The following is a 27,766-nucleotide window of genomic DNA, read 5'->3' as shown; positions in this document are numbered from 1 at the left end:
GTGCAGGAAGCTTAATGTGAGATTTGAGACAAAACACATGACTTATATTACGATGGTAAATACCAAGCACCCTCCACTTGGCCAATCACGGAATTTAAAATAACACAAAATAAAAAAAGATGGAAGGATGAACAAAAAAATTAATTTGTTTTTACAAAACCGTAACACTTTTTAAGTTGCATTATTGACATTTTACAGGTCTTTGGCTTGGAACCTGCAAAAAGTTTTGAGACACTCAACAAAATTCAGAAACAAAAACAACATATAACTTTCTTTGATATTATTATCAACTTAATGATCACATTTAACACATACTGTATGTTGGGTACTATTTGACTGATTGCAGCATTTTTTTAAAATAAAAAGTGCACTGTGAGGGGTCTAGTGACAGGGTCCTGAGGAACACCAATCCTTGTTGTTTTTTTAAAAAATAAAGCTTTGCATTATATCATTTCTTGATAGGTATACCATGACTTTGTGGTGATAAGACAAAAGAGAAGACACAGTGCAAGATTCATGAACCTGATAAAGGCTATAAAGCTTCAGATCTGTTAAAGAGGTGATAAAGGCACCAAAGCTGTATAACTTTTGGTTCGTACTTCAGATAGATCTGTCTCTAATGCCTCAGTTTCAACAAAGATGATACCTTGAAAGTGCATCTTGTCTGTTGTTCTATGTTGCACGATGAGGCTGCTCATAACACGAGCGGCATTCAAATAAATGCCGAGTGTAATTTCAACAGCTTTTGGTCCTTTAAACTCCTGCAGCCATCACAGTGTGCTTTCCCGTGTGTCGCTGTTGACCATGAAGAGTACTGTGGGGTCTTTTCTGGAGGTCTCTGACTTCTGTTTGGATCCACTGGATTGACTGAATTCTCCCATAAGCACACCATTAGTGCTGTTCGACCCACTGCTAACACATTGGCTTGCCTGATTTGTCTCTTCTTGCTGAAGTATTCTCGTCTTTGCTGTGCTGCCGCTTTTTTCTCCATCAGCTTTGGCTTCTTTAGATTTAACCTTGCTAGCTTTTGCCTTTTTTGATTTAACCTCTTTTTGATTGCTCTCAGCTGATTTCTCATGTTGCTGTGGATTCTTACTCGGCAGAGGGGGTGCAACTGATTGCTGTGGATGGATGGAGATTTTTGCGGGCAGTGGTGTCAGGTTGGTCTCTACAGGTCTGCAGCTGACAACCACCTCTGTGAGGTAGTCTTCATCAGTCTGCTCCTTGGCAAAGTTAACAAACACCTGAAAACATTAACAACCTCAGTATCACATAAATTTTTTTAATTTGTTGGCATTCAATTGTCATTGATTACGCTAACATTGAAACTATGGTAGTACCTCATGATACAAACTGCTTGACATATCGGTATGTGTTATTTCAGATACGAGCCGTCACACTGTCCATATTTTTGTGTGATATACGATTAAATTCAGACTGTCGCCACAACAGGGCACAAGCCAATGTCTTATTGTGCCGGTCCCAAGCCCAGATTAATACAGAGGGTTGCATCAGGAAGGGCATCAGGCGTATAACTGTTGCCAAATCAAACTTGCAAATCAAACCTATGACTTCCATATCAGATTGGTCGAGGCCCAGGTTAACAACGACTGCCATAGGTGCTGTTGACCTACAGGGTGCCGGTGGAAATTAGACTGCTGTTGGTCGAAGAAAGAGAAGAGGAAAGTGTGTTCGTAGGAAGAGAAGAGGAACGCCAAGAGTATAGGACTGAGAGTAGGGATGTTGAATGTCAGAACTATGACAGGAAAAGGTAGAGAGTTGGTTGACATGATGCAGAGAAGGAACGTAGACATACTTTGTGCCCAGGAGACCAGGTGGAAAGGTAGCAAGGCTAGAAGTTTGGGAGCAGGGTTCAAGTTGTTCTATCATGGTGTAGATAGGAAGAGAAATGGAGTAGGAGTTATCTTGAAGGAGGAGTTTGTTAGGAATATCCTGGAGGTAAAAAGAGTGTCAGATAGTGTGATGAGTCTGACGCTAGAAATCGAAGGTGTGATTTTCAATGTTGTTAGTGTGTATGCTCCACAGGTAGGATGTGAGCTGGAGGAGAAGGAGAAATTCTGGTTGGACATCGATGGAGTGATGCAGAGCATACCTAGAAGTGAGAGTTGTGAGGTGCAGACTTCAATGGACATGTTGGTGCAGGAAACAGAGGTGATGAGGAGGTGATGGGCAGGTTTGGTATCCAGGAGAGGACCGCAGAAGGACAGACGGTAGTTGACTTTGCAAAAAGGATGGAAATGGCTGTAGTGAATACTTTCTTCCAGAAAAGGCAGGAACATAGGGTAACCAATAAGAGTGGAGGTAGGAGCACACAGGTAGACTACATCTTGTGTAGACAGTGTAACCTGAAGGAGATCAGTGACTGTAAAGTAGTGGTAGGTGAGAGTGTAGCCAAACAGCATAGGATGGTGGTCTGTAGGATGACTCTGGTGGTGAGGAAGATGAAGAGGACAAAGGCAGAGCAGAGGACGAAATGGTGGAAGCTGAAAAAGGAAGAGTTTTGCATGACTTTTAGGAAGAAGTTCAGACAGGCTCTGGGTGGTCAGGAGGTGCTTCCAGATGACCGGATAACTACAGCTAATGTGATCAGGGAGACATGTAGGAGAGTACTTGGTGTGTCATCTGGAAAGAAAGTAGACCAAGGAGACTTAGTGGTGGAATGAGGAGGTACAGGAGTGTATACAGAGAAAGAGGTTAGCTAAGAGGAAGTGGGACACTGAGAGGACTGAGGAGAGTCAACAGGAGTACAGGGAGATGCAGTGTAAGGTGAAGGTAGAGGTAGCAAAGGTCATACAAGGGGCTTATGACTTGTATGCTAGGTTGGACATTAAGGAGGGAGAGACTGATCTATACCGGTTGGCAAGACAGAGAAACAGAGATGGGAAGGACGTGCAGCAGGTTAGGGTGCTTAAGGATAGGGATGGAAGTCTATTGACAGGTGCCAGTAGTGTGATGAGAAGATGGAAAGAGTACTTTGAAGAGTTGATGAACGTGGAAAATGAGAGAGAACAAAGACTAGAAGAGGTGACTGTTGTGGACCGGGAAGTAGCAAAGATTAGTCAGGATGAAGTCAGGAGGGCATTGAAGAGGATGAAGAGTGGAAAGGCAGTCGGTCCTGATGATATACCTCTAGAGGTTTGGAAGTGTCTAGGAGAGGTGGCAGTAGAGTTTCTGACTGGGTTGTTCAACAGGATCTTAGATAGTGAGAAGATGCCTGAGGAATGGAGGAGAAGTGTGCTGGTGCCCATTTTTAAGAACAAGGGAGACGTGCAGAGTTGTGGCAACTACAGAGGAATAAAGCTGATGAGCCATACAATGAAGTTATGGGAAAGAGTAGTGGAAGCTAGACTAAAAGCAGAAGTGAGCATTTGTCAGCAGCAGTATGGTTTAATGCCAAAAAAACCAGTACTACAGATGCAGTATTTGCTTTGAGGATGTTGATAGAGAAGTACAGAGAAGGCCAAATGGAGCTGCATTGTGTTTTTGTAGATCTGGAGAAACCTTATGACAGGGTGCCCAGAGAGGAACTGTGGTATTGCATGAGGAATTCTGGAGTGGCAGAGAAGTATGTTAGAGTGGTGCAGGATATGTATGAGGACTGTAAGACAGTGGTGAGGTGTGCTGTAGGTGTGACAGAGGAGTTCAAGGTGGAAGTGGGACTACATCAGGGATCAGCTCTGAGCCCCTTCTTGTTCGCTATGGTGATGGACAGGATGACAGACGAGGTTAGACAGGAATCTCCATGGACTATGACGTTTGCAGATGACATTGTGATCTGCAGTGAGAGCAGGGAACAGGTGGAGGAGAAGCTAGAGAGGTGGAGGTTTGTCCTGGAAAGGAGAGGAATGAAGGTTAGCCGCAGTAAGACAGAGTACATGTGTGTGAATGAGAGGGACCCAAGTGGAAGAGTGAGGTTACAGGGAGAAGAGATCAAGAAGGTGGAGGATTTTAAATACTTAGGGTCAACAGTCCAGAGCAATGGAGATTGTGGAAAAGAGGTGAAGAAGCGTGTCCAGGCAGGATGGAACGGGTGGAGGAAAGTGTCATGTGTGATGTGTGATAGAAAAGTTTCAGCTAAAATGAAAGGAAAGGTGTACAAAACTGTGGTGAGACCAGCGATGTTGTTTGGTCTAGAGACAGTGTCACTGAGGTAAAGACAGGAGACAGAGCTGGAGGTAGCAGAGATGAAGATGCTGAGGTTCTCTCTGGGAGTGACCAGGAAGGATAGGATCAGGAATGAGTACATCAGAGGGACAGCACATGTTAGAGGTTTTGGAGATAAAGTCAGAGAGGCCAGACTGAGATGGTTTGGACATGTCCAGAGGAGAGATAGTGAATATATTGGTAGAAGGATGCTGAGTTTTGAACTGCCAGGCAGGAGGCCTAGAGGAAGACCAAAGAGGAGGTGTATGGATGTAGTGAAAGAGGACATGAAGGTAGTTGGTGTGAGAGAGGAGGATGCAGAAGACAGGGTTAGATGGAGGCAATTGATTAGCTGTGGCGACCCCTGAAGGGAAAAGCCGAAAGGAGAAGAAGATACGATTAAAATCAGAGTGATGAGCCGTGCGTTGGGACACTGCCACTAGTTGGCGGATGGAAACATCATCACCTGAGACTACTTCTCTTTATTTCCCAAGTGTTCGTGGATGAATGCATCAACTGAGACCGGATTTCCTTCTGTTTCATGGACTAAAGATGTAGCTCATGCGTGCTTAAAACTTTTGTGTCTCTTTACATACTTTATCATTGACTACACAACTTATACTATATATAATTAATTGTGCAAAGGTAAAGCATGTATGTCTATTGATTGATAAAAAATGTTACTTTTTTAACAATATATCGAGTCTGGGACTTTTTTACAAGGCTGGAATGGAATAGAATGACTTCAGTTATTTTAAACAGTCAAATGTTTGATTTACAAGTTGTTTGACTTACAGGCTCAGTAACAGAACGGATTAAACCTGTATCTTGAGGTACTACTGTAGTTGAAGAGGAAAGGATGATGGGAAACTAAAATTCATGAGTGATTGCCACTTTACAATGACAAATATTTAGCTTGAAGAACTATATGAACAGGAAGACCATAGCATCACCCTTGCAGATTGTGGGCCTTGTTCTACTCACCTGGTCCAATGTGGTCTGTGAAACAGAGAAATCAATGATGCCCAGCTCCTCATAGTTGTTGGACAGCACGTCAAACACTCGAGCCAGGCAGCAGGCGTGTGAAGGCAGCTGGTACTGCAGCACATTCTGGTGGCGCTCCTTCAGCTCAATGCTGGGGAAAGAGTTCTTCATATAGGTGTTGATGGGGCATGAGCCTGGGTTAGACTTGGTGTCCAACAGGCGGAGGATGATGGTGTAGCCATCACCAAACCTAAATGATTGTGGACAGGGAAACAAAACAGTTAATCAAGATTACCTTAAAAAAAAAAACTACCTGAGGGGAACTAGATAAAATTTGCAAGAATTCTATACACATCTCATTTTAGAATTTTAGAAAGTGTGATGATTATTTTTCCTTAAATTGCCTACTGCTGATTCAATTTAAAAATCAATACAACTGAAGAACTGTGTCCGGATGTTATCTGGCATCATATGTTAAGTAGAACATGTAAAAACACTATGGTTAGCAGTGTGCTTGCCTGTTCTTCAGGTGCTGTACAGATCCAAGACACTGGAACCTGCCATTGACCATGATGGCCATTCTCGTGCAGAGGGCTTCACATTCCTCCATACTGACCAAAAATGTACAGTTTGTACATATTAAGCTTAAATCGTGCACAAATGTGTGTGTAACTTGAGTACAAAAACAAACACATGGTCTCCCCCTACCTGTGGGAGGTGAGAACTACAGCTCGTCCCTCTTTGGTGACACTAACTATACAGTTCCAAAGGAACCGTTTGGCTTTTGGATCCATTCCAGTGGTGGGCTCATCCTAACACAATTTAAAGACATTAAAGCATCGAAGAAACAGCCAAGTCACAATAATAATGAATTTCCACAAAATTAATGAACACATTTAAAGAGATATTACTTCTTATTTTCCTCACCAGGAATATAACAGGTGGAGCCCCTATAAGGGAGATAGCAGTGGAGAGTTTTCTCTTGTTGCCTCCACTGTAGCCTCCAGCCTCCCGATCAGCGTACTGGGTCAGCCCCAGCTTCTTCACTATCCACTGCGCCACCTACAGGACAACAAGGAAGGTTCATTACTAAATAATTCCGCAGTGTCACCAGACACACACACACCTGTCCCTTTCTACCACTATGATCACCTTCACTCATTTAATTCTGATATTTCATAATTCTGACCTGCTTCTTTCTGTTACCTTGGTGACAGAGACCTCTGGCACTCCACGTAGGCGGGCGTACAGCTCCAGATGTTCCCGCCCTGTCAGCAGGTCGCTGTTGGCGTCAAACTGTGGACAGTAACCCATCAGCTGATGGACTCGCTCCATCTCCGTCAGCACACTAAAAACCAAGAAAACAGTTTCACACAACTAGGAGTAGCACTGTTATCATTAGTAAAGCTCTTACTACAGCTGTTGCTATAACTATTAGTCTACCAACCGTTTTACCGCTACTACCAGTCTTATAGTGACTGTATTGGCTCTACTTCTTGTTATGCTGCTGACGCAGATATGTTTACCTCCGACATAAGGTTGTGTTTCCACGTGTGTATGTGGGTTAGTGTGTTTTCCAGCAGGACTACTCAAAAAATTAGAACTAAATTTTACAAAATTCAATGGAGTGCATAGGGCCAGAGTTAAATCCCTTGGATTTTAGAACAAATTCAGGTCAGCATAAAGATTATGGGAGCTATATTCATATCAAGAACACTTTCTATTTATTATTCTACAGTTGGAACTACAACGAATGGTGTTGACATTCTGTACCTGTGGTGATTAAGGAATGCCTCTCCATATGTGACAGTCGTGTCTCCGGTTAGCATGCGGAAGGTCGAGGTCTTCCCTGCTCCATTCACCCCTAACAAACCGAAACACTGGTGGACACACGGATAACACAACAATACCACATGTTAAATACTTCTGCACAAGAAGCAACGTTATCAGAGGTACAGCATTGGAAATATTAGTAGCAGTACGAGTTTTTGACACATTAAGCTCCAGAAATGTAATGACAATACTAACACGCACCACTAGCTTCAGCAACAGTGGTGAAATTATAATGATATGATCCAAAATAGAACGAATGGCAAACGGTGCTTATTAGAATAAAAATGTTAGTTTTCCTTTCATAATGTAGGGAATGTTTATCACTCACCTCACCACGAGGTATCCCCAGGCAGAGACGATCTACAGCCGGCTTCCTGCCCACTTTATAAATCTAAAACAAAACAAAATAAGTCTTTCATCATGTGGTTGCTCATTATCCTGACCCTCCATATGCCACAGGCCACAGAATAGCTGCAGGGCAATTACACTGCATTAGACCATGAGTTTTTACACGGGCTGGTGAAAATGAGGAAGCACACAGGAACAACAAAGCTGACATCTATGAAATACCGCTATACCTGCAATGTTGGAAGAAACCAAAGAGGACAACAAAAAAAATCACAGATTGGTCTAAACAAACAGGACACTTTACACCGACTGTGTACACTCAGTTGTACCTTGCTAAGGTCGATCATGGTGAGAATGTCTGATTGGGCTTTGCCATTCGTGACTCTCTGTCTCTCTTTAGCAACATCTTCATCCTCTGGACCAAGAGGAGGCATCTCAGGTTCAACCCACCACGGCCTGAACAGTGATGAAGAGTAGGGATGAAAGCCATCTATCTGAAATTTCATCATAGTTTTCTTTCATTTCTTTCATACACTAGTTTAACTTTTAGTCCATAACCTTCAACACAGCCTCAACAAAATTCTCTGTATTTCAGCCACATTTAAATTCCACTAACTACCCATCACTGATGCTGCTGTAAAAGATGTAAATGTAGAAAGGGTATTCTTCCACAAGATTGCAGATTCTTCTTCTGTAGACATTATATACCTGCAGTGAATGAAGAACTTATACTGCAGGAGTACGGTGAAGATGAAGAAGATAACACCTTGTACTGCCATTGCAAATAAGTTCTTTCCCACAAAGTCCCACTGAAAAGGATCCAATGTCTGTTTTGCACCTAAAGGTGAAGAAACACGAGTCAAGACAAATGCACATACCTTTGTTTTTGGTAAAGCTCATACGAACAACCAAAAAAATCAAATTATTTAAAATAAAGAACACAAATGAAAACCTCATGCATCAAACATCTAAATATATAATTAACATACATTGAGAGTCAGTGCCAGAGAGTCGCAAACAAAAGAACTGGAGTTTAGGGTGTCCCTGGGTAAAATAATTTGACATTTAAACAGTGACTATATTTTTGGTACCCAATCTTTGGAAGGCATCAGCCATGGCCTGGTTTTTGGCCATGTCGATTAGTCCTCGTCCCAGGCAGAAGTGAGGAAAAATGAGAAACACCTTCTTCAAGATCCTGTTCACCTCATTCAAATGCTGAAAAACACAAGAAAAAATATAAATTCTGTATTACTTCCACAACCAATTTGGAAAGTTTCTATTGAATTCAACTTTAGTGAATGACCTCCCACTGAAAGAAGTGTTAGAGGTGTCATGTCTCCCTACAGCTACCATTTAGTTTTATTCTTACACATGTCTGAGATGTTTACCTCATCATGGAGTCAGTAAAATAAATTATATTTCCTGCTTCTCTAAAATGCCTCAGTTTCTACCTGATCGACAAATAACTCCAGGACAAAGGTGGCAATGCTGCCGTTGATTCCGATGAAAAGGTTGATGGAGGTCAGAACAACATAAGCCGTGCTGGGAACAGTGAACACAAAGGATGCTGGGTACATCAGAGGGGTGATGGACCACCTAAAAAGTTAAATAAAATAACAAAGGTTAATACACCCTTTTAGGTACAGACTATGATCCAGCTGGGGCAAAAGAGACTGTGTTTACAGAGAAACACGAATAATTCCATCATAAACTTCATGTCCAAGGAAAGCCCTTATATTAAGGCAACACGGTTAGCAGGACTGCATTTTGATAAATGAACAACACAGAACTGGGAATTTTTTTTTGTCAATAGCGGAGAGAGAATTTTGCCTGAACACACCCATAGAGCAGGAGCAGCAAGATGAGAGCAGGGAGGTTGGTCTCTGAGACGTAGGACTGCTGCTGGAAACAGATGAAGATCAGCACCACCATGGCGGCTGGGACACTGTAATTCAACTGATGACATGAAACGCAAACTTTTGTAAAACGGATTGGAAAATCCACTCAAAAACTGAATGCTATTTTCCATTAATGCAGACGATTTAATGAAAAACAGGATTTCACACCAGAATCTCTCCCCAGTACTGACCATGTCCCAGGTGAAGTTAGCCAGCCAGTAGAGGATCGGCTTGACCCCGCTGACAAACTGAAGATGTTTGGCTTTGCTGACTCGTTCCTCAATCAGAAATAGGACAAAGCTGGCCGGCACAAAGGACATGGCAAAGATCACGCAAATGGAAAGTAGTACATCCACTGATGTGGTCATCCTGAAAGCGAGAAGAGAGAACATTAATGTGTACAATACACACGTCAAACAACACATACTTTTCCATTTGTATTTCCATTTTAAATTCAATAAATTGTGTGATTTAATGAAGGACATAAAGAGGTCTGTAATGTAGGTATATCATCTATTCCTGTTACATAAATTAATTTCATCTGTTTTGTTTTCAGTGGAGCTAAAGCTTCCCTGTTTAAAAAACAAACAAAACAAAAACCCATTCCAGTCTTTCAACATCAACATTTTGGTGCGCCCCTCGACTCAGCTACTCATTAGACAAAGGGAGTGGTAGAAAAATGCATGGCAGAGAACAGACATGGCCATTTCAGTGAGTTGTTCCTTAGTGAGGTTGATTGGGTGATTGTAGGCAGTGATGCCGTGTTTTCCCCTCTCCGGACCCGGAGGCAGATTCGCTCTCAGAAGGCCGTTGTTCATCACATTGACAAATGACACCATAGCATGCCATCCTTTGTTATTGAACCACACCTATGCACAGCAAACAAAAACATTTTTTACTGTTAACATGACTAAAGCAACTGGAAAACATCTGACCACCTTGTCCAAACAAATACGAAAGGAAAAGAAAGGGCTGAAGTGGCACAGCAGATTATGACTTGTTATATTTATCTTATATGATTCAAAATGTTTTGATGGTTCTTTTAAGAATACAATGTAAAAATAAGAAATGTACACATACCTTAACATTATTTTGATTGTTCAGTCCTTCTAGAAAGCTTGGCAGCCTGTTCAGAAGATGATCCAAAGAGCTATTCTGTGACAAACCAAAGAGCATAAGAAAACATGAAGGATAGAAAACAAGTTTCAGTGAAATGAAACTTTATTCATACCTGTGGAACACGAAAGCGTGACCTGACCGCCATGACGGAGTCTTGGACACGTTGGACCTCAGATAGAGTCTGGGTAGCATTGCCTCCGAGCGAGAAGCCTCCATACCTGCAACACAGAAGTTCAACTTTCAATTACTTTTAAAAACATGGAATATAGAGATTTTGTTACATGTAGTTCTTCAGAAGAACAGCATTTAAACTATGTACTCTAAAGGTGCAATTATTTTATTATTTAATGCTTCAAACCAGCAGCTTACCTGAATTCATTCACCCACTTCTTGGTTTTTATGCTGTTAAAATAAAGCAAACAGTGTGTGAAAAATATTTTTAACAGGAAAATAGAAGACTTTTCTGTGCACGTTGACATCAGTGTTCCAGATATGCTGTATGCTGGTATTTAGTCATAAGGTTAAGGAAATACTTTTTATTTTCACGTCACTCACATTTATATTGCATGTCACCCGACAAACAAAATACAACAAATAAAAGATAATTTAATAGATAGATAGATAGATAGATAGATAGATAGATAGATAGATAGATAGATAGATAGATAGATAGATAGATAGATAGATAGATAGATAGATAGATAGATAGATAATATACGAGGGAAAAAAGAAACAGAAATGCGGCACGTAGGCTACAAGTAAAAATTGAAGAATAAAGTTGATAAATCTAAACAAAGGCTTGGAATTGATAAATAAGAAATTTATGATTCTTTGGTGTCTTTGGCCAATTAAAACAAATTACAAATTATTATAACAAATTACCTATATAAAATTCAGACAACTCAAACTACACTAAAAAATAACAGCAAATTGTGAGACCGTTACTTCAATCCTCAGTCAAATGACGATTAAAAAATAACTGGAGAATGAATTAAAAGAATAATAAAACTAAACAGAATACAAAATAGTAATGTATGTTCTTGTATTTTGTTTAATGACGTACCTTTTCTTAAGAATCTGAGCGTAGGTTTTCACCAGGTAGTCTGAGATGTTGTACCCTGTCAGATTTTGGAGAATGTCCCCGGTTGGTCTCCTAATCTGAGAGATAATATTAAAAAAAGGACGTTTGTCCCTCCGTCCATCCATCCATCCTAAATGTGCATGCTGATCCTGATCCCCAACACCACACCGACCTGTGGAGGTGGCAGTCCACCGGCCCCCAGCGGACAGTCAGGCAGCATCCGGCGGACGTCCTCTGTGCTACACTGACAATCTGGTGAAGGTCTGTCTGTGCTCCAGTTGCCTCCGCTGAACATTTGCCAGGTGGAGTAGGAAACTTGTGGGCGCATGAACGCACCCCCCCACTCCGCTCCACACTGAGGAGAACTGCATGGAGAATGGACAGAAGACATTTACTCTGTGATTATTTTTTGCTGTTGTTGAATCATTTAAAGGCTGCTGCTGCTGCATTACTGCATTCACACATGGTTGACTTACGCACTGTTGTTGTCATTCTCTTTCTCCATGCACTTAGTTCCAAAACCTGGCTTGTCCAGCAGAGCGTCCAGCAGGTTCTTCATAGCTGGGTCGCCGGGTGCGTCATTGCTGTAAATATTTAATCAGAAATGAGGAAGTTCTTCAGTTTGTTCCAGATTAGCTGTGACAAAGATGCCAAACAGATCTTTTCTGTTCTGTGCTTAGGTAGCGGTCAATTTTTGGTTGCAAGCCTACCTGAAGAAAGTATATTGTTCTCCATACATCCAAGGGTGGAGCTGCATTGCAGGGTACTTTCCAAACGGAGGGACGATTAAGCTGAAGAGCAAAGCCACGAGCACGAACACAGCAGGCAGGACAATCTGAAGCATAAATCAAAGTTCAGGTGGATAATGCCTCAAGACCAATACAGAATAATTAATTTTCAATAAAGACATATAGAAAAGAAAATCGAGCTAAATTTAACTGATGGAGAAAGAAGGCAGCCTGTTTTCATAATGGTATCATGAACTTATATTAATGCTGCCGGTTTTTATCGTCACCTGAGCGAAGATGCCTCTGCGACTCCTGCGAGCATAAAGCCAGCGTTTGATGAAGAGCGCCCTCAGCTGCTGCCAGGTCAGCCACCAGCCGGTCACGGGGGTCCCACCTCGGCCATCGCCACTGAGAGGGTCCGTCTCGTGTGGTTCTGCAAGAACGCAAACGGAAGACTGAGATGAGTTCAGGCTTTATTTACACATTATAAAGGACATGAAATCCATTTGACACACACTTCAGGACAAATATAAGACAGGATGTCAAAAACATGTGAAGGTACCTTGTCTAAGAAGCCTTTTCCTTCCTGACAGCATTGAGGAAATAAAGAGACACATTTGGGGAAACTGGCAAATTGACAATGCAGAGAGACGCTCTATGGTGTGTACATCAATTTAGGCATTTGTGTGTGATGTGTGAGCATACATACCAGTTTCTGGTTCAGCATTTTGTCTCTCTCCCATCTGCCCGGCTGATGGTTGCTGCCCGCAGGGAGATTCGGCCTGCTGTTCTGGTTCAGCATCCACACCAGTTTCCTCTGCAACTCGCAAAAAGATCTGGAAATGAAAAGAATTGTCAGGATGAAGTAAAAACTCACAAACTCAACAAGGTACTATTTTAAAGGCTGTCTAATGATATGAATAGCATTTGTGACAACAATGTAGGCTAAAGTATCAACAGGCACATGATACTTGTTTCTGCAGCTCAGTTACCTCACTAATTCAACTTGATGTTTAAACCAAGCCTCCAGTTTCAACTTGTCCACATTTAAGCCTTCATATTTTGGAAATTTTACCATTTTTGAGACATAATTTTCACCTTTTTATCAAGGAACTCCCATTGAAATTGTTTTCAGGCCCTGACAGCAGAAGCTGCAGGCAGCAGTTGGCTGTACAAGATATTTGCAGAGCAGTGGAGAGTGATTGGATGCTGCATAACCAACATCAGGATTAATTTAATGCCAACATAACTCACTGATGAGTGAGCTACTCACAAACTACTGATTGTTTAAAATATTGCATGGACAAAAGAAATATAAAATAACACTTCTTTTTTTTTTTTACTGATTTAAACATTCATATTTAACAAATAACAAATGCAACATAATCAGAAACCATGTTGAGGTCTTACCTCCTCCAGTGTGCTGTCAGATAAACCGTAGCTACTGATGCCCAACTCAGTCATTTTCTGATCCAGTTCAGACAGGAAGACGCTCATGCTGCTGTCCTTGGCAGCCATCTGTGGCAGATTGACCACTGCCTCGCGCCCCGACTCCTCCACCAACCTGGCACCGGGGATGTGGTGCTGAGCCAGGGAAACAAGTGCAGCCAGGTCTGCCATTGAGATGATAAGCAGTCAATAAGAGCCTGGACGGGTTGAGTGTTTTTATTTAGTCATCAGTCTCCAAATGATCGTTGAAGTTGGAAGGATGGAAGAAGTGACAAGTAGACCTAATGCCACTTGATTAATAATGAACCACCTCATCTTCCACTCAGCAGGTAAACACTCACATGAGTTGCTCTCATCACTTCCCAGTCCTGTGTCTTCACTCATAGACGATTCACTGTCCTGAAACATAAAGATGACATTTATTATGTAATTTATACTGAACATACAGGTATAGTTTCACAAAAATGAAGCCTGAATGCCAATGCCTCACTGTCTATCAAGATTTTTGTGTGTATAGCATTGTATATCAATCTTTTCATATTTGAAAGCCTTTGTTTCATTTCTACATTGTTGTCATGACAATTAGCCGGTGAACATTAACATTCGGCTCAATGCTTAACCAGCGTTTTCCCCCTCATTATTTAAAGAAATACAGTTGAAAAAAAAGGACCTTGAGTGGAGGTAACTTGTTAGTACTTGTGCTGGTGCAGATGCTATAACTGCTCATGTCCAGGCCCTCTTTCTTCACCACAGTGAGGTAGTAGCCGGATCCAAGGTGGGATTTCAAGAAGAGCGGTGAGCCACAGCAGCAAAGCTTCCCCTGAGAGATGATGGCAATTCGGTCACCGAGCAGTTCTGCCTCATCCATGTAGTGGGTTGACAGGATGATGGTCCGGTCTAAAGGAAAAAGTCAATGCAGTCATGTTGACCATTTGTTTTACTGTATTTTTTAAGTCTCATATTAACATTGCAGTTTGGTTCTTATCTTAATACTTCTTTAGGATTAGGTGTAATTCTTTTCTACTTCTTCCACTATTACTTTTCTTTCTTTCATCCCTCGCTCGGGAAAGAAATAAAGAGGTGCTCAGCTCCGTAGCACCAGGCAACTGTACCTTTACGGTATTTGAGCAGCAGATCCCAGATCCCTCTGCGGGAGTAAGGGTCAACCCCAGCGGTAGGTTCATCCAGAACAACTACCTTAGAACCTCCAACAAATGCAATAGCCACAGACAGCTTCCGCTGCATGCCACCTAAAAGAGACACAGATGAAGGTTTTTGATTTTGGAGCAGAGTTGTTTATTTTTTATGACACATTTGAAACATCCCCAAAAACAAAAAAACAAAAAACAAAAAAAGTCTGTGATGGTTAAACAGGTTTACCAGAGAGATTTTTGGTCTGTTCATGGCGTTTGTGCAGCAGGCCGACATCATCCAGCAGAGTGTCCAGCTCAGCCTTCACCTCTGATTCAGACAAACCCTTCAGACACCCATAAAACCACACATGTTCTTCTACCGTTAGTCTGAGGGAAAGAGGAAGGCAGACAGAAAACATGTCAGCTGGTTTAAAACCAATTTAATGATTAACCAACATCTGAGAATTTTCTAGTGAAAGTCAGAAATACAACACTATTAAGCATTTTCCAATTCCTTTATTTAATTATTTACTTGTTTTGGCAAATTCCATCATAACCAGCTGATATAAAAAATATCAAAACAAAATATGCATTAGAAACTAAACTGATCAGGTACACAGGAGCAGCTCGTACAAGTCGAGCCTTACATGTCAAAGAGGACATTGTGTTGTGGACAAACTCCCAGCGTCCTCCTGATGGTCTCTATGTCATGGCGGATGTCCAACCCCTTGATGTACACAGTGCCTGAGGTGGGTGGGAAAAGGCCAGTCAGGACAGATCTGAAAGACATCAAACACATTAGAATAAATATTTTTCTTTCAGCAAAAAGTTCACTTTGAATTTCCTTTGTGCTGAACCACCGAGTCACTTTTTTATCTTTAATTATTTGGCCTAACATCACTCAAATGATGATTGTGCAGTGGTAGTTAATATCGGCAGATATAATAATGTAATCAAGATGTACTTAGTATAGATGTACTTAATGAATACCAATGAGAAAGACCATTCCCCTGGAATAAGGGATTCTCCAGAGCTTTACACAGCTCATGGAAATTCATTAGGTTTCCTCTGATGTTTTAATTTCATATAGAACCTGAGCTGGACAGACGTACACTTTGAACTGACATGCTGGTTTATACTGTATGCATGGATCACTGAACAATTTGATGAAACAAAATGCACCAAATCTCTGTAGAAAAAGAAAGAAACTCTGAATGACACTCATACAGAACAAAAAGAAGACGTCAGAGCTGTTCCTTACATGGTGGTGGTTTTCCCAGCTCCATTATGGCCGAGGAAAGAGGTGATCTGCCCCTCATAGAACTTCAGGTTCAGGTGATTTACGGCCAGTTTGGCTCCCTGCTTGTAAATTTTCACCAAGTTTTTGATGCTCACCCCCAGTGTCAGATCAGTGGGTTCTGGTTCAATGTGGTCTGATAACAGAAATGCATTTTTATATTTAGAAGAGGAGGAGGGGGTACAAGGATGTTAATATTGTGCAAAACTTGTAGTTATTGGATTCACTGGAACAGCTAGTTTCCTTGATTGTCAGATATCTAAAGCTAAATGGTCTTTTAACCACGATTAAGAAGAGAATATACTGATAATGTCTCCTAACAGGCATATTAAACCGAGACTTGTATTAAGACCCACAATTATCGCTATAATTGTGCTGTTAGACTATTGTAATAGAAAAAATTTAAAGAACTGAGGAGGAGGAGGAGGAGAAACAGCTTGAGTTGCGTACCTGCATCCTGTTCTGCTGGTGCCGGTGGTATCGGCATGCCAGCCTCCAGAGGAACTCCACCCCAGTAGTTGATCTGGAAGATGAAGTACCAGGGCCTGGGGATCCCATATTCACCTGGTGTAAACAAACACAGACACACACATGGTTTAAATCATCAAGTGTTTTGGTGAAAGAACCTGAACATCCATTGTTTCTGTCATTTCAATGCATTACACACTAAAAATACAACGAGTAACTTGTTAGGATAACTTACAGATATATAATATTACTCTCCAAAGTGAAAAGTTTGTCAAGACATTATCAAAAAAAGATATGGCATCACATTCTTTTAAAAGAGGTAAAACATCTACTGGATTAAATAATTAAACTCATGTTGGTCTCTAATCAAGCAATAAACTACTGATACTATTTGCTGAGGGATATTTCAATTACGGTTTGATATTTTATTGGAGATGAGACTCTGCCATCATTTTATGTTCAATAGCTGTAAACATGAACCCCATATTGTAACACAATAAAGAATAATTTGCACACCATACGTTCAACAATTGCATGCTAAAAGCTCAGATGATCATACCAGGAAACACTGCTTCAATGTACCAGGCTGAAATTGCGTAGATGAAGGCATCAACATAAAGCATGACTATAGCGATAGTGAAGCTGTAGGAGTCTCCTTCCACAGCGCTGGAGTGGAGGTTGTACCACTGGATGCCCACACCTTGCTCTTCATACTGAGCAAAATACTCACAGCCGAATCCAAAAGCAACAGGAGACAAGAAACTCTGAGGAAGGTTGAAAAGATTTATTTTTAATCGTTTGCATTTTGTCTGAGGAACACCAAATTAAAACAAATAATTAGAAGCAAACTGATATTACAAAATCATTTAACCTGTATATCTATTCTTTCTACTGATGCTTGGTCATAATCATCATTTTGTACAACTAGAGTTGGTGTAGAATTGGGCTAAAAAAAATGATTTAATCACAGACATAATAATTAACTCACAGCGAGGACTTTGTGTTTGGTGTTGAGGCGATCTCTCCAGGCCACGCACAGCACATATGGCAGGTAGAGGCCAAAGTATATAAGCCCTCCACATGCAGCAGCTAGGTTAGCTTTGGAGAAGAAGGTGCTGATGAGGAAACACTGCATGATGGTGGCGGTGGCAAATGCAGTCAGGAAGAAAAATACAACAGACGGGCTGCTGTAAGGAAGGATGTCGCCACACTGGATAGAAGACAAAATAAAAAGAGGGAGCTTCAACCGTGACTGCGGGAAACAACATTGAACAGTAACTGAAGCATTTACATATAAAGACAATCCATACTTGAATGTGTATTTTTGGTAATATATTTTGAGTAAAGTGAACGCTCATTTTGCCTTAAGAAGAGCAATTAGGAGTCCAGCAGAGATCAGGAAAGGAACTATGCTGCTGATGAACCAGCTGAGCCACAGAGTTCCTGTTCCCAGACCCATAATCCTCATGGTTTCTTTCAGCCTCGCCTCCTTCTCGTACACCACACCTTTGATAATCATGGCCACTGAGTAGATCCAGGCTAGAGTCATGAAGAGCGGCAGTGAGCGGTTCAGCACTCGAAGGAAACTGTTATACAGGTAAACAAAACAGACATCAAGATGCTATTACGAAATAATATAGTAGTAAACTGGTTTGGAAGGTTGCTCTAAATATGGCACAATTTATAACAATTATGATCTAATTGTGTGTTTCATGAATAAAGCATAATGTTGTGGCTAAAAACTAATCCTGACAAGTTGCTCATAGAAGCAGATTATAGCTCTGCTGGGACTGGGTCAACAGTGTATTAAATGATCAATATCACATGACTCACACGTCATCCACATAACAGGGGTAAGGCATTTGTTGGATGTAGATGCCAGTTGTTTGTTGAACTCCAGTCAGGATTCGGCTAACAGCTTTCTCCACTAAGTCCTGGACGTAGACAAAGCCGCCCCAAATGTAACGCATGTCATTAAATGGGTCGGCTGCTGGACCAGGATCCCAAAATCTGAAGACAAGCACACCAAAATTAGGAATTGGATTGGAGGACTAAAAAAATGTGTTTAGTGAAAATTAGTTTTTGGTTTAAAATCACTATTTTAGAAACATTGTCCATAGAGACCCCAACACAGAAGTGTAGCTTTTCTTCAAGGAGAATAACGTCCATGACGGAGTGGTTAATTATTTCAAAGCTGAGTTTGTCAAATATTAACAAATCAGGCTCTTAATCTGGTTTGTTCCGTTACCAGGTATATTTTTATACAAAGAACAAAACATTCAGTACATGTGGTTTAATCAATAAAAGGTGTTTTAAGGAAACCTTCAGGACAACATATAAAACCAAGCTGCTTCCTTGCAATTTTGATCAAAGAAATTGTAACGCTAATGTGGCTTCCTCAGCACCTGTCCTTGATCTTGTTGGTTCGGGTCACATCATCGATATCCATTCGGATTTTGTAGGTAACGTGGGGCTGCAGCTCATGAGAAGAGGAGTTGGGAAGCAGGAAAACCACACCAGCCCAAAATTGCCTGTCTTCCAGTAGCTCCAAAGCCCTGTCAATCAGCTGACCCTCAGTTCCCAGCCCCTCCAGCTTGTTCAGGGAGAAACACTGCAGGGATAATGGCAAACACAAAAGAAAGGGACGATAAATAACAGGGAGAAAAGGGTGAAGTTAACCTTCACTTTGGAATAAATCCTGTTCTTATTCTCTGAAATTTCTGGGTGACTTTAAGAGTAGCAGGCAGACAAAAAACAAGAATGTCAATGGAAGAGAACCTCCGTCACTTGTGCGAGAGTGGTGATCGTGTGGTTGAAGTCATTGTAGATGTCCTGCCAGGTACGTGCCGCTCCAGGTTGCCTCGGAGAATCCGATGAGGGCGTAGACAGGAACCGTGCAATCCGGGAAGCCGTCCAAGACGTGTTCTCCAGGCGTAGGTTGACTAGTACTGCAACCTCTGGCCGCTTTAATAAATTCTGTCTCACAAATACACAATATGAAAAAAAATATTTTGGTCAAATCTATCATAACCCAGAGACAGCAGGGGATGGGTCTGACCTGCAGAAGTCGAATCTCCACACTGTTCTCCATGTAGTCCTTTATCCGTGGTCCCACTTCCATCCAGGCGTCATTCACATTCAGAAGGATCTGGAGGTCTTCAAAAGTCTTGTTCACCTTCAGACAACATGCAGTTTGATTAAACAGATATATTTACTTTTTAAAACCCTTGGTTGTCTGAAAATCTGAAAGAAAAAGGTAGAATTTGAATAGAAAAATTAAGGCAGATAAAAGTTTGCCATTTCTGTTGATTCTGTGAATTGTTAATAAAATAAAAAGTAACAATCCTGGAGAATGCATACATTGCACACAATTCACAAAGTTGGTGAACAATCTGTTTGCCAACTTTTTCCGCTTGGACAGAAAGTTAAACAGTAAAAAACATCTGATTACATCTTAACTAACAAAGTGGACTCTGAAGTCTGACTCTGTACCTCTTTCATGACTTCTTGCACTGCAGGGGTGTCTGGTGTGTACAGCAGTTTTCCAGTAAACAAAGGTTTTATTCCTCGCCACACAATGCGAGACAAAGGATTGGATTCCAAACCCTGAATAAAACTTTTACAGAATGGAGCTGCAGGGAGTACAGAATAACAGAATAATCAAGACAAATGTTTCACAAAAACATCTGAAAAAGTAAGAAGCAGCAAACACAGACATTCATGATACAACCACAACCTGATGCATTGTGGCATTAGTTGTTAATTTCTAATGCCGCAGTTAATATTTACATTTTCCAGAAATAAAGAATTTTGAGAAATCTATTTTATATTTATTCACCATTTGCAAATAAACTGAGCACAAAGCAAATGCTTAACTCTAATCTCTAAATATATTTATCCAAACTGGAGTCCAAAAGCCTCTTACTGGTGACGTTGTCGTTGTCGAGGTCTGTCTCTTCTGTGCCATTTTTGCCCAAGAACGATTTGATGTCGTTGTCTTCATACCAATTAAGTGATGGGATGCGCTCACCGCTATCTTCAGGATGACCACACATGATCTTGGAAAAAGCACTGAAGCTCTCCCTGGGCAGAACGGAGCGGTTCTCCAAAGACAGAGAGTTAAGAGCTGTGTTCATCTCCGCAAAGCTGGAGAGAGAGGAGACCTGAGAAAACGGAGATGACAGAAAAAGGTTTGGACAAGGAAGGGGAAAGAACCTCAAACACTATATCACTGAATGAGCACTGTACTGTAATATAAATGAGTCCTAATATAAAACACAGGCAGATAGAAAATAACACAACACTCCTGCCATTCATCTGTCTTCTTATAGATGAGACGACCATAATCATTTTGTCTACAGCCGCTTCTCCACTTTGTGGGTCACGGGGTTTGCTGGAGCTTATCTCAGCTGGCTACGGGCAAGAGGCGGGGTGCACTCCGGACACGTCGCCAGTGACAAGCAACCACTCACGCACACACTCACACCTACAGACAATTTAGAGCAATCAATTTGTCTAAGCTGCATGCATTTGGAGGATGGAGGAAGCTGGAGTACCTGGAGAGAACCCATGCAGACACATAGTCTGATTTACTGTTCATATATAATAAATGGGAATGTGCAGCTCCTCCTAAGCAAATCAGTCTAATCTACAGGTTATCTTTTACACAATATACAGACGGCGAAAAGTAGTTGTATTCTTACATCATCAATGAGTGTCGCCAGCTCCTTCGAAACCGAGGTTACACCCTGACTGATGATCCGTAGGTCTGCAGCATTGGCCATCAGACGGTCTCTCTAACAGGACACAGACAGGCTCAATTTATCAAATATAAAAGTGTGTCACATTAAACCAAATCTGAATACAGTATACATAATTTGGTGAACTGGGGAAGTTGGGAAGGTTTCCTTTTCGCTATTTCATACCGTCACAAACTTGGATAGGTCGAGCTGGGACAGGAAAAGGCGTTCAGCCTCCAGCAAAGTGTCAGCTGGCAGGTTGCACAACTGACTCTGAAGATTATTCAAGGTGGCTTCTCCTCCATCAACAGTCAGAAATCTTCCCAACATGCTAGCATTACACACCAAGTCCTTCAGAGACATCTGAGCTCCAGCCATAGCAACCTAGATACAAAATTTTAGCAGCGTTAGGCTACAAGACAAATCAAACTATAAATGTCTTTAACAATTCACCTCAAGCTTTAATTTTTTTTTACTGATTTTGTTCAATAAGCTCCACAGATCACACTTCTCATTTTATTAAAGATTAGTAAATTTGACAATCTGATTTTCTAACCCTTATACATTGCAACTGATTTAATTGATTGTTTTTATGATCATTTTCCTGGGAAATTACTATTGGATTACTATTTTTACCTGCAGCTAAAGGCTGGAGCTTTAGTGGATGTTTCTTGTCCAAATATAGAACAGATACCTCACCTGTAAATTGAGACGAGCCTTCATGAGCTGCTCCACAGTCGCAGGTGACAAGCTGCCATTGGTCAGGAGGAAGGTGGAAAAAGTTTCATTGGCTCTCAGGTATTCTTCAACTGGAAGGTCTACAGTACAAACACAATAATTTAAGACGCTGCAAATATAACACACAACATGACAATTAAAAAGGTCACATTGGTATTACAGGACAAATAAAACATGGGCCCACCCATAAAAAATGACTCCAGTACTAGTAGACATCTAAATCAGTGAAATAAATTGCTTGTTGCTTTTGCGGCTAGGTTAAGATTGGAAAGTTGACTCTAATTACGTTCCTTGGTCTTGTATTTTCTTTGTTCTCTTATTTCTTTCAGGATTTTCAATTATAATCACTATCACTAGAAAATGGATCTAGACATTTTCATGGGACTTAGTTACATCCGATTTTTTTTCTCTGGGATAGTCATGTACTGTAATTTAATCTGCCCAACAACAAGAGGCTAAACAGCCACTCTGAGCTGCATTCAGAACAGCAATAATGGCCACATTGAACTGGTCATTCAACACCTGTTCAAGCCATTCATACACAGATGACCTACTGGTAACCTCAGAGAAGTCTGGGAACAGCTCTGCCTTGAAAAGGTTTGTGAAGAAAAAAAAAGGTCTTCTTACAAATCATCATTTGCACTATCATTTGCAAAACAAAATCTATCATCAGTGTCCTGTCCAGTCTTTTAACAAAGTATAGCTGTTCAATATATTTGAAAACTTTGCTAAGAGAGGCTCAGGCACTATTGTATATCTCCACATGCATTATTTATTCTGCTTCTTGGGAGGAAACCTTGGAGGTATACCTTGACATTATGTACTCATGTACTTCCCACAATCACTCATTCCCAATTTTAAAAGAAGAATCATAATAAGAATCATAATAATTATTTAAGTCATTTAAAGCAGCTGCCTGTAGGAAGTCAACTGATATGTTCAGAATCACTGTGTTGGGTTGTTAAAATATTTGTGCAAGTGGATTTTCAAATCAACTCTTATACTTGGCCAAGCTCCAGGTCTCTCTCCCAGCTTACGGACGTTGTCCATCAGCTCCTGAAAAGCAGAAAATCTCTGGCTTCCACTGAAGGAGAGAAGAGTCTGGATGTCGACAAAGAGACGAGACAGTCTGGAGGAAAACAGTAACAAGACGACACATAAGGGACACTACAGTGTGATTAAAAGAAGGAAAGGTTCAGCCGATTGTTTAGTTTACTCGTAAATACCACTCGTTGGAAAAAACTACTGAGTTTAATGAAAACAGCATGTGACTTTTGTCTTTCTCATGCAGTAAACAGGAAGTTCTGACTCTCAGTACAGTTAAGGGGCTTTCACAGTGGCAAAAAAAAAAAGCTACAGAAATGCCTCAGCTTGTTTTCTGGTAACCTAATGGAAAAAAAGTTTATGACAACACTGCCCTCAGACAAAGAAACAGTCTGACACATCCTACAATACAACAACGACTAAGTGGTTTAGTTCTTCATCTTTTGTGCAGTTTCAACATGACATGATTTGTTGAAATTAAAAGTTGCTGCAGCTCAGATTTAGTCATTGACTAGACCGAGTCAGCTTACTTCTTTAACCATGTTTATAATTTAGAAGGCTTTATGCAAAACTAAGCTGCTTGAGTGCCATCGCTTCTTCCTTGCTGCAAAGAACTAATCCACCATTCACATTTTTAAAAATTTCTACTGCACTATACTGTTCTATTATTTTTTTGAATATGTTTATGCAAAGTAGTGCTTAGTAAACTGTAAACATACTAAACATAGAAGCAGTTCAGATAGTGACTTTCTAGTTGGATTGCTTTGTATAATAGGTCAAGAACACTGGAGTGGATCCTTTTTTAAAGTGTATGCAGCAGCAGACGACATGTTTACAGTGTTACTGATTTCATCAAGTAAATAGCAAGTCAGAACTACACACAGCCTGTGATTTTAATTAAGGTCTATTTACGTTGAGTTATCAAAGTTGCCAACTTGGCCACTTGTCTCGCCTGGTGTTGGGCTGTGGAAGCAGGGGTTGTTGATGTTGCAGATAATGCCCTGAATCCATGGCAGGGTTCCTGCCGATGGCAAGGCCTTGTTTGGAAAGTGACCTACATGTGAATAAAAAGAAAATATGATCGCCTCAGCACCAGAAGATTAGTTCAAGATAGAAAACAAAGGGACTATTGTGGTAGTCACCTGAAATACAATTGAAAGACAGTGGACTGAATAATATTTCATTTATATTTCAATATATTGTAATTTCACTTAAAGATTTCAGAAGGCTAATCGACAATTAAAAGCAAAGATGCTCAAGGTCAGCTTAACAAATGATGTCCTTATCAACATTTGTTTATGAATTTGAAAAGATTACAAGATGAACAGCACAGAAAATGTACTGAATTGAACTGCATTGTTTGGTTTTGTGACTTGTCACAATGTGTTTTATTACATTACTACCTCATGGCATCTCATACTACTGCATGACCTCTTAAAGAAGTTCAAGACACAGCAGGTTAGGAAAACAAATGTGCGTGTGGAACAAGAATCACTCTTAGGGACCTGATCCTCTTTAGCTGGTGGGCACAAAGCCATTTTTTCCAGACCTTGTCACTTTGCGTGTCTGCAAACACCCTCATGCTATCACTCACATTGGCTCTGTTTGTAAGGAGGATGAGACTGACGAACAAAGATGAGGATGACAAACAGGAAAAGTGGCCAAAGGAGCTCGATGATCAGCTGGATCTACATAAGAAAAGTTACAATTCCTTCAAATAATTTGCCCATTTAATATTAAAGTTCTCCTTCAAATCACACAACCAACAATTTTACCTTGTTCCTCCTACGGTATGCAATGTTTTTCCAGAGCAGGAGGCCCAGCTGCCTGAAAAACCCCATTGCACCGAACAGCTACCTAGCCATAATGCAAAGCTGAAAAACAAAACATAGTGAGAAAACACAAGTTGTTGAGGACATACGCTGTGTGGCTGTTGTGCTCCTAAAATTACCTGAACCTTCTATCATATTGAATCACTTATCTCTGTTTGAGTTACCCGTTTGTCCTGTCTGGCTTGTCCCTCTCTAAAAGCACCCTACCAAATAAACAAAGAACTTAAACAAGTCAAGAAATTACTTTCAAATTAAATGAAACAGGATACATTACACACAGATGGATACACCTTATAACACAGATTTAAGGCTCTAAAGGTGCCTTTTGACAACATATCTGTTACTGCTTGTTTTTACACTACTGTATAAAAATGTAATTACTTCTTTGAAATGTGTTGATTGTCCCTAAGATGTCTAGCATGTATAAAGTAACACGAGTGACACTGCTCTTGATCATTCTCATGCAGACAGTACAATGATGTCTGACAGTGTCTGACAGCTTTAACCTCAGAAAAAGCATTTTATCTGTAACGTACATACAATATTTCATGCACTCACCTTGGACAGAAAAATACTTCAGAATCATTATAGTGATAATTGTACATGTTGTTTAAAATTTGACTTTACATAGAGGTTGTGTTATGTGACTTCTGTGATCTTGTAAAGACAGGCAATCCCTTGCTTCATCCTGAAATCCTCCTGATCCTAACAGCTTACATGTTAATGGTCTTCCTTCTGTTTGTGCCCGTAGTGAATAATCTGAACGTCTGACTCATGATCTTTTCCACACAGAAATTACCCTATACATTTAATTTAACCCTCTGTCATTGCTAACATTTCTACACCTCAAAACTATGTATAATTGAATACAGGCGCAGGTTAAAGGCTTGGTGGCTACTGAATTATCTTCTTGGACATTCTAACATGTTTCATGCAGGCAGGATGCTGAAAATTGATCAATGAATATGAGAAGTTACAAACATGATTATGACGACTATAAGTTATTTATAACACATAGTACCGTTCCAGTGCTACGTGTTATAACAACTTTATTATAATAAACTGTTTGGTAAAATCGGAATTACGAATCCTTGCATTTACCATTTTGAACAAAATATTTAAGATGACGTAAAAGAAAACAACCAAGAAGAAAACTCTTTGCTAGCCTTTGAATCGCTTGCTTCCTCTTCCTAGCATGTTGCAGTGATGCTGTAAGTGGTTTTAATGATGTTTTCAAATGCGATTAATAAAATTTAATGACATCCCAAGACTTGATAAACTGTTGTTTCGGATTACCTTTCTCTAATTTAGGTGTTAAAATCTCCGTTCAGGGTACGGAACACACAGAACGCCGGTCGCCCGTCATCGTCCCTCCTTTACCCCACTGTTTTGTAACTGCAGGTGGTAGCTCCTAATAGTCCCGCCCACAAGCGAAGCTGAGTGGTTCAGATCTATCCCCGGATCGGAGATATAAACACCGGTACAGAAATCTGATTGGCTCGCTCCATGTTTACCGAATGGGACAGCTGATTGGCCAGGAGCCCGTTCCATCTGCAGACTTAAATAGATTTGTTCGCTCCACAGTCACCGCCTTTCGATAGACTGACTGCCTTGCCTATACTAATGCCATTACACTGGAAAATATAAAATGTTACAACAGAAATAAAGTTTTTTTTGTCTTCCAATAAAACTCTAATGTTGAATTTTTGAATTTCAGAGTATTTCAATTAGCTTATTTAACCGGCTACAACGCAAACATTGTGGGACAGAGCAACACATTTAACAGATGCTTCCTTGACAGAATTAAAGATTTTATTGAAAATCTGTCAAATACTTGTCATTTACTAATATATCATATCATATCATATCATATTTAACTTACTGATATACAGATCGCGCCCAGAGTTTCCCCAGCCTCACGCTGAGTCAGCTGGGATAGGCTCCAGCTCCCCACCACCCACGACAGCAGATGAAGCGGTTGTGAAAATGAATGAATGACACACAGATAGTGTTAGTTTGTTTGTTTGTTTGTTTGTTTGTTTTTTTAAATCGCAAATAGGGTGACCAAAGAAAAAATATCAAAGACACAGGCTTTGTATTGGTAGCTTAGAGAAATGATGGGTGTTGACATAGCAACCAAACCAAAAACTGCAGCACAAGTATCTGCTAATGAGTAAGTCTTCAGAGGAGATACGAGGCTGCTAGTGTGTTTTTTATTAGTTTTAATTTTGAGGTATGCTAGTTTAGCCTGCGAGAGCTCCGGATTGCATTGCATGCCATCTGCAGCAATGTGGTTTTGCTTTTCTTGGCAGATGTCTCCACTTGTTTGTTGAGGCTCCGTTTCTTTCTAAAAACAGTTTTTATTTTTTATGCAGTGAGTTCTTTTTTAGTATATCCATCATTTTCACTGTTTATCGTTTTAACTGTTTAAAAAAAAATATTCCGCGGCACTAGAAGTGGCCACTGAGACTAGAGGTGTAGCATCCATCCTTGTCCATGCAGCGTTATCCATTTAAAACCATTAAAATATGTTTATCAGAATAATAAATTCTCTAAAATCTTGGTGGACAAATAGAACCTGCAATCAGATATAAGCAACAGGAATTTAAATAATGACTCTGTTGTCATGGTCTTCCAGTTGTTGCCACAACCTCAAGAGAAAAAAGTAAATTTGGACCAAAACTGGTCATTTCCTTTGGTGTGAGGGAGTCAGGCTGGCGAGCAGCTGAGAGATGGTGTGAGAAATATCGCCTGAATCCCATGCCATCTCTCCATACCAACACAGATGGAGAGAAACACAGACAGCTGACATAAAAATGTGTATCTAAGTAGGTAAACGTTCACATACTAATTTCGGTATTAGTGTTAGTTATTTGAAAACCCACAGGACAGACTATCATGTGTTCAGGCA

The 27,766-nt window shown here is 40.6% G+C and overlaps 1 protein-coding gene across 4 annotated transcripts; it reads right to left on the bottom strand.

Moving 5' to 3' along the window:
* Positions 1–768: 768 nt before the first annotated feature.
* abca7 (ATP-binding cassette, sub-family A (ABC1), member 7) lies at positions 769–26,285 on the bottom strand. 4 transcript variants are annotated; one of them, XM_068318577.1, is made up of 51 exons: positions 26,152–26,207; positions 25,020–25,058; positions 24,799–24,897; positions 24,618–24,711; positions 23,936–24,077; positions 22,984–23,108; positions 21,941–22,059; positions 21,428–21,625; positions 21,206–21,298; positions 20,428–20,665; positions 19,995–20,134; positions 19,561–19,677; positions 19,281–19,478; positions 18,908–19,113; positions 18,336–18,512; positions 17,866–18,088; positions 17,491–17,712; positions 17,062–17,266; positions 16,485–16,598; positions 15,999–16,170; positions 15,385–15,516; positions 14,985–15,124; positions 14,717–14,854; positions 14,275–14,501; positions 13,946–14,003; positions 13,566–13,768; positions 12,865–12,991; positions 12,718–12,741; positions 12,443–12,588; positions 12,138–12,262; positions 11,904–12,011; positions 11,600–11,792; positions 11,410–11,504; positions 10,716–10,748; positions 10,459–10,564; positions 10,308–10,382; positions 9,927–10,096; positions 9,419–9,596; positions 9,170–9,285; positions 8,781–8,925; positions 8,421–8,544; positions 8,038–8,167; positions 7,659–7,785; positions 7,310–7,372; positions 6,922–7,028; positions 6,355–6,496; positions 6,076–6,210; positions 5,857–5,960; positions 5,667–5,759; positions 5,149–5,398; positions 769–1,244 (listed from the first exon to the last, which is right to left on the bottom strand). In XM_068318577.1, exons 3-51 carry the CDS (start codon positions 24,862–24,864, stop codon positions 771–773), a joined length of 7,137 nt encoding a protein of 2,378 aa, XP_068174678.1. In that variant the 5' UTR covers positions 24,865–24,897; positions 25,020–25,058; positions 26,152–26,207; the 3' UTR covers positions 769–770. The 4 variants fall into 4 exon arrangements, with proteins under 4 accessions (XP_068174678.1, XP_068174677.1, XP_068174679.1 ...); XM_068318576.1 differs by lacking the exon at positions 25,020–25,058 and having other exon boundaries at positions 26,152–26,285; XM_068318578.1 differs by lacking the exons at positions 12,718–12,741; positions 25,020–25,058 and having other exon boundaries at positions 26,152–26,285.
* Between the last annotated feature and the right edge of the window lie 1,481 nt (positions 26,286–27,766).

This window comes from Antennarius striatus, chromosome 7 (genome assembly GCF_040054535.1).
Source record: "Antennarius striatus isolate MH-2024 chromosome 7, ASM4005453v1, whole genome shotgun sequence".
Classification (NCBI taxonomy): Eukaryota; Metazoa; Chordata; class Actinopteri; order Lophiiformes; family Antennariidae; genus Antennarius; species Antennarius striatus.
Note: the sequence above shows the minus strand (reverse complement) of the source record. Positions and strands in the feature narration are given on the sequence as shown.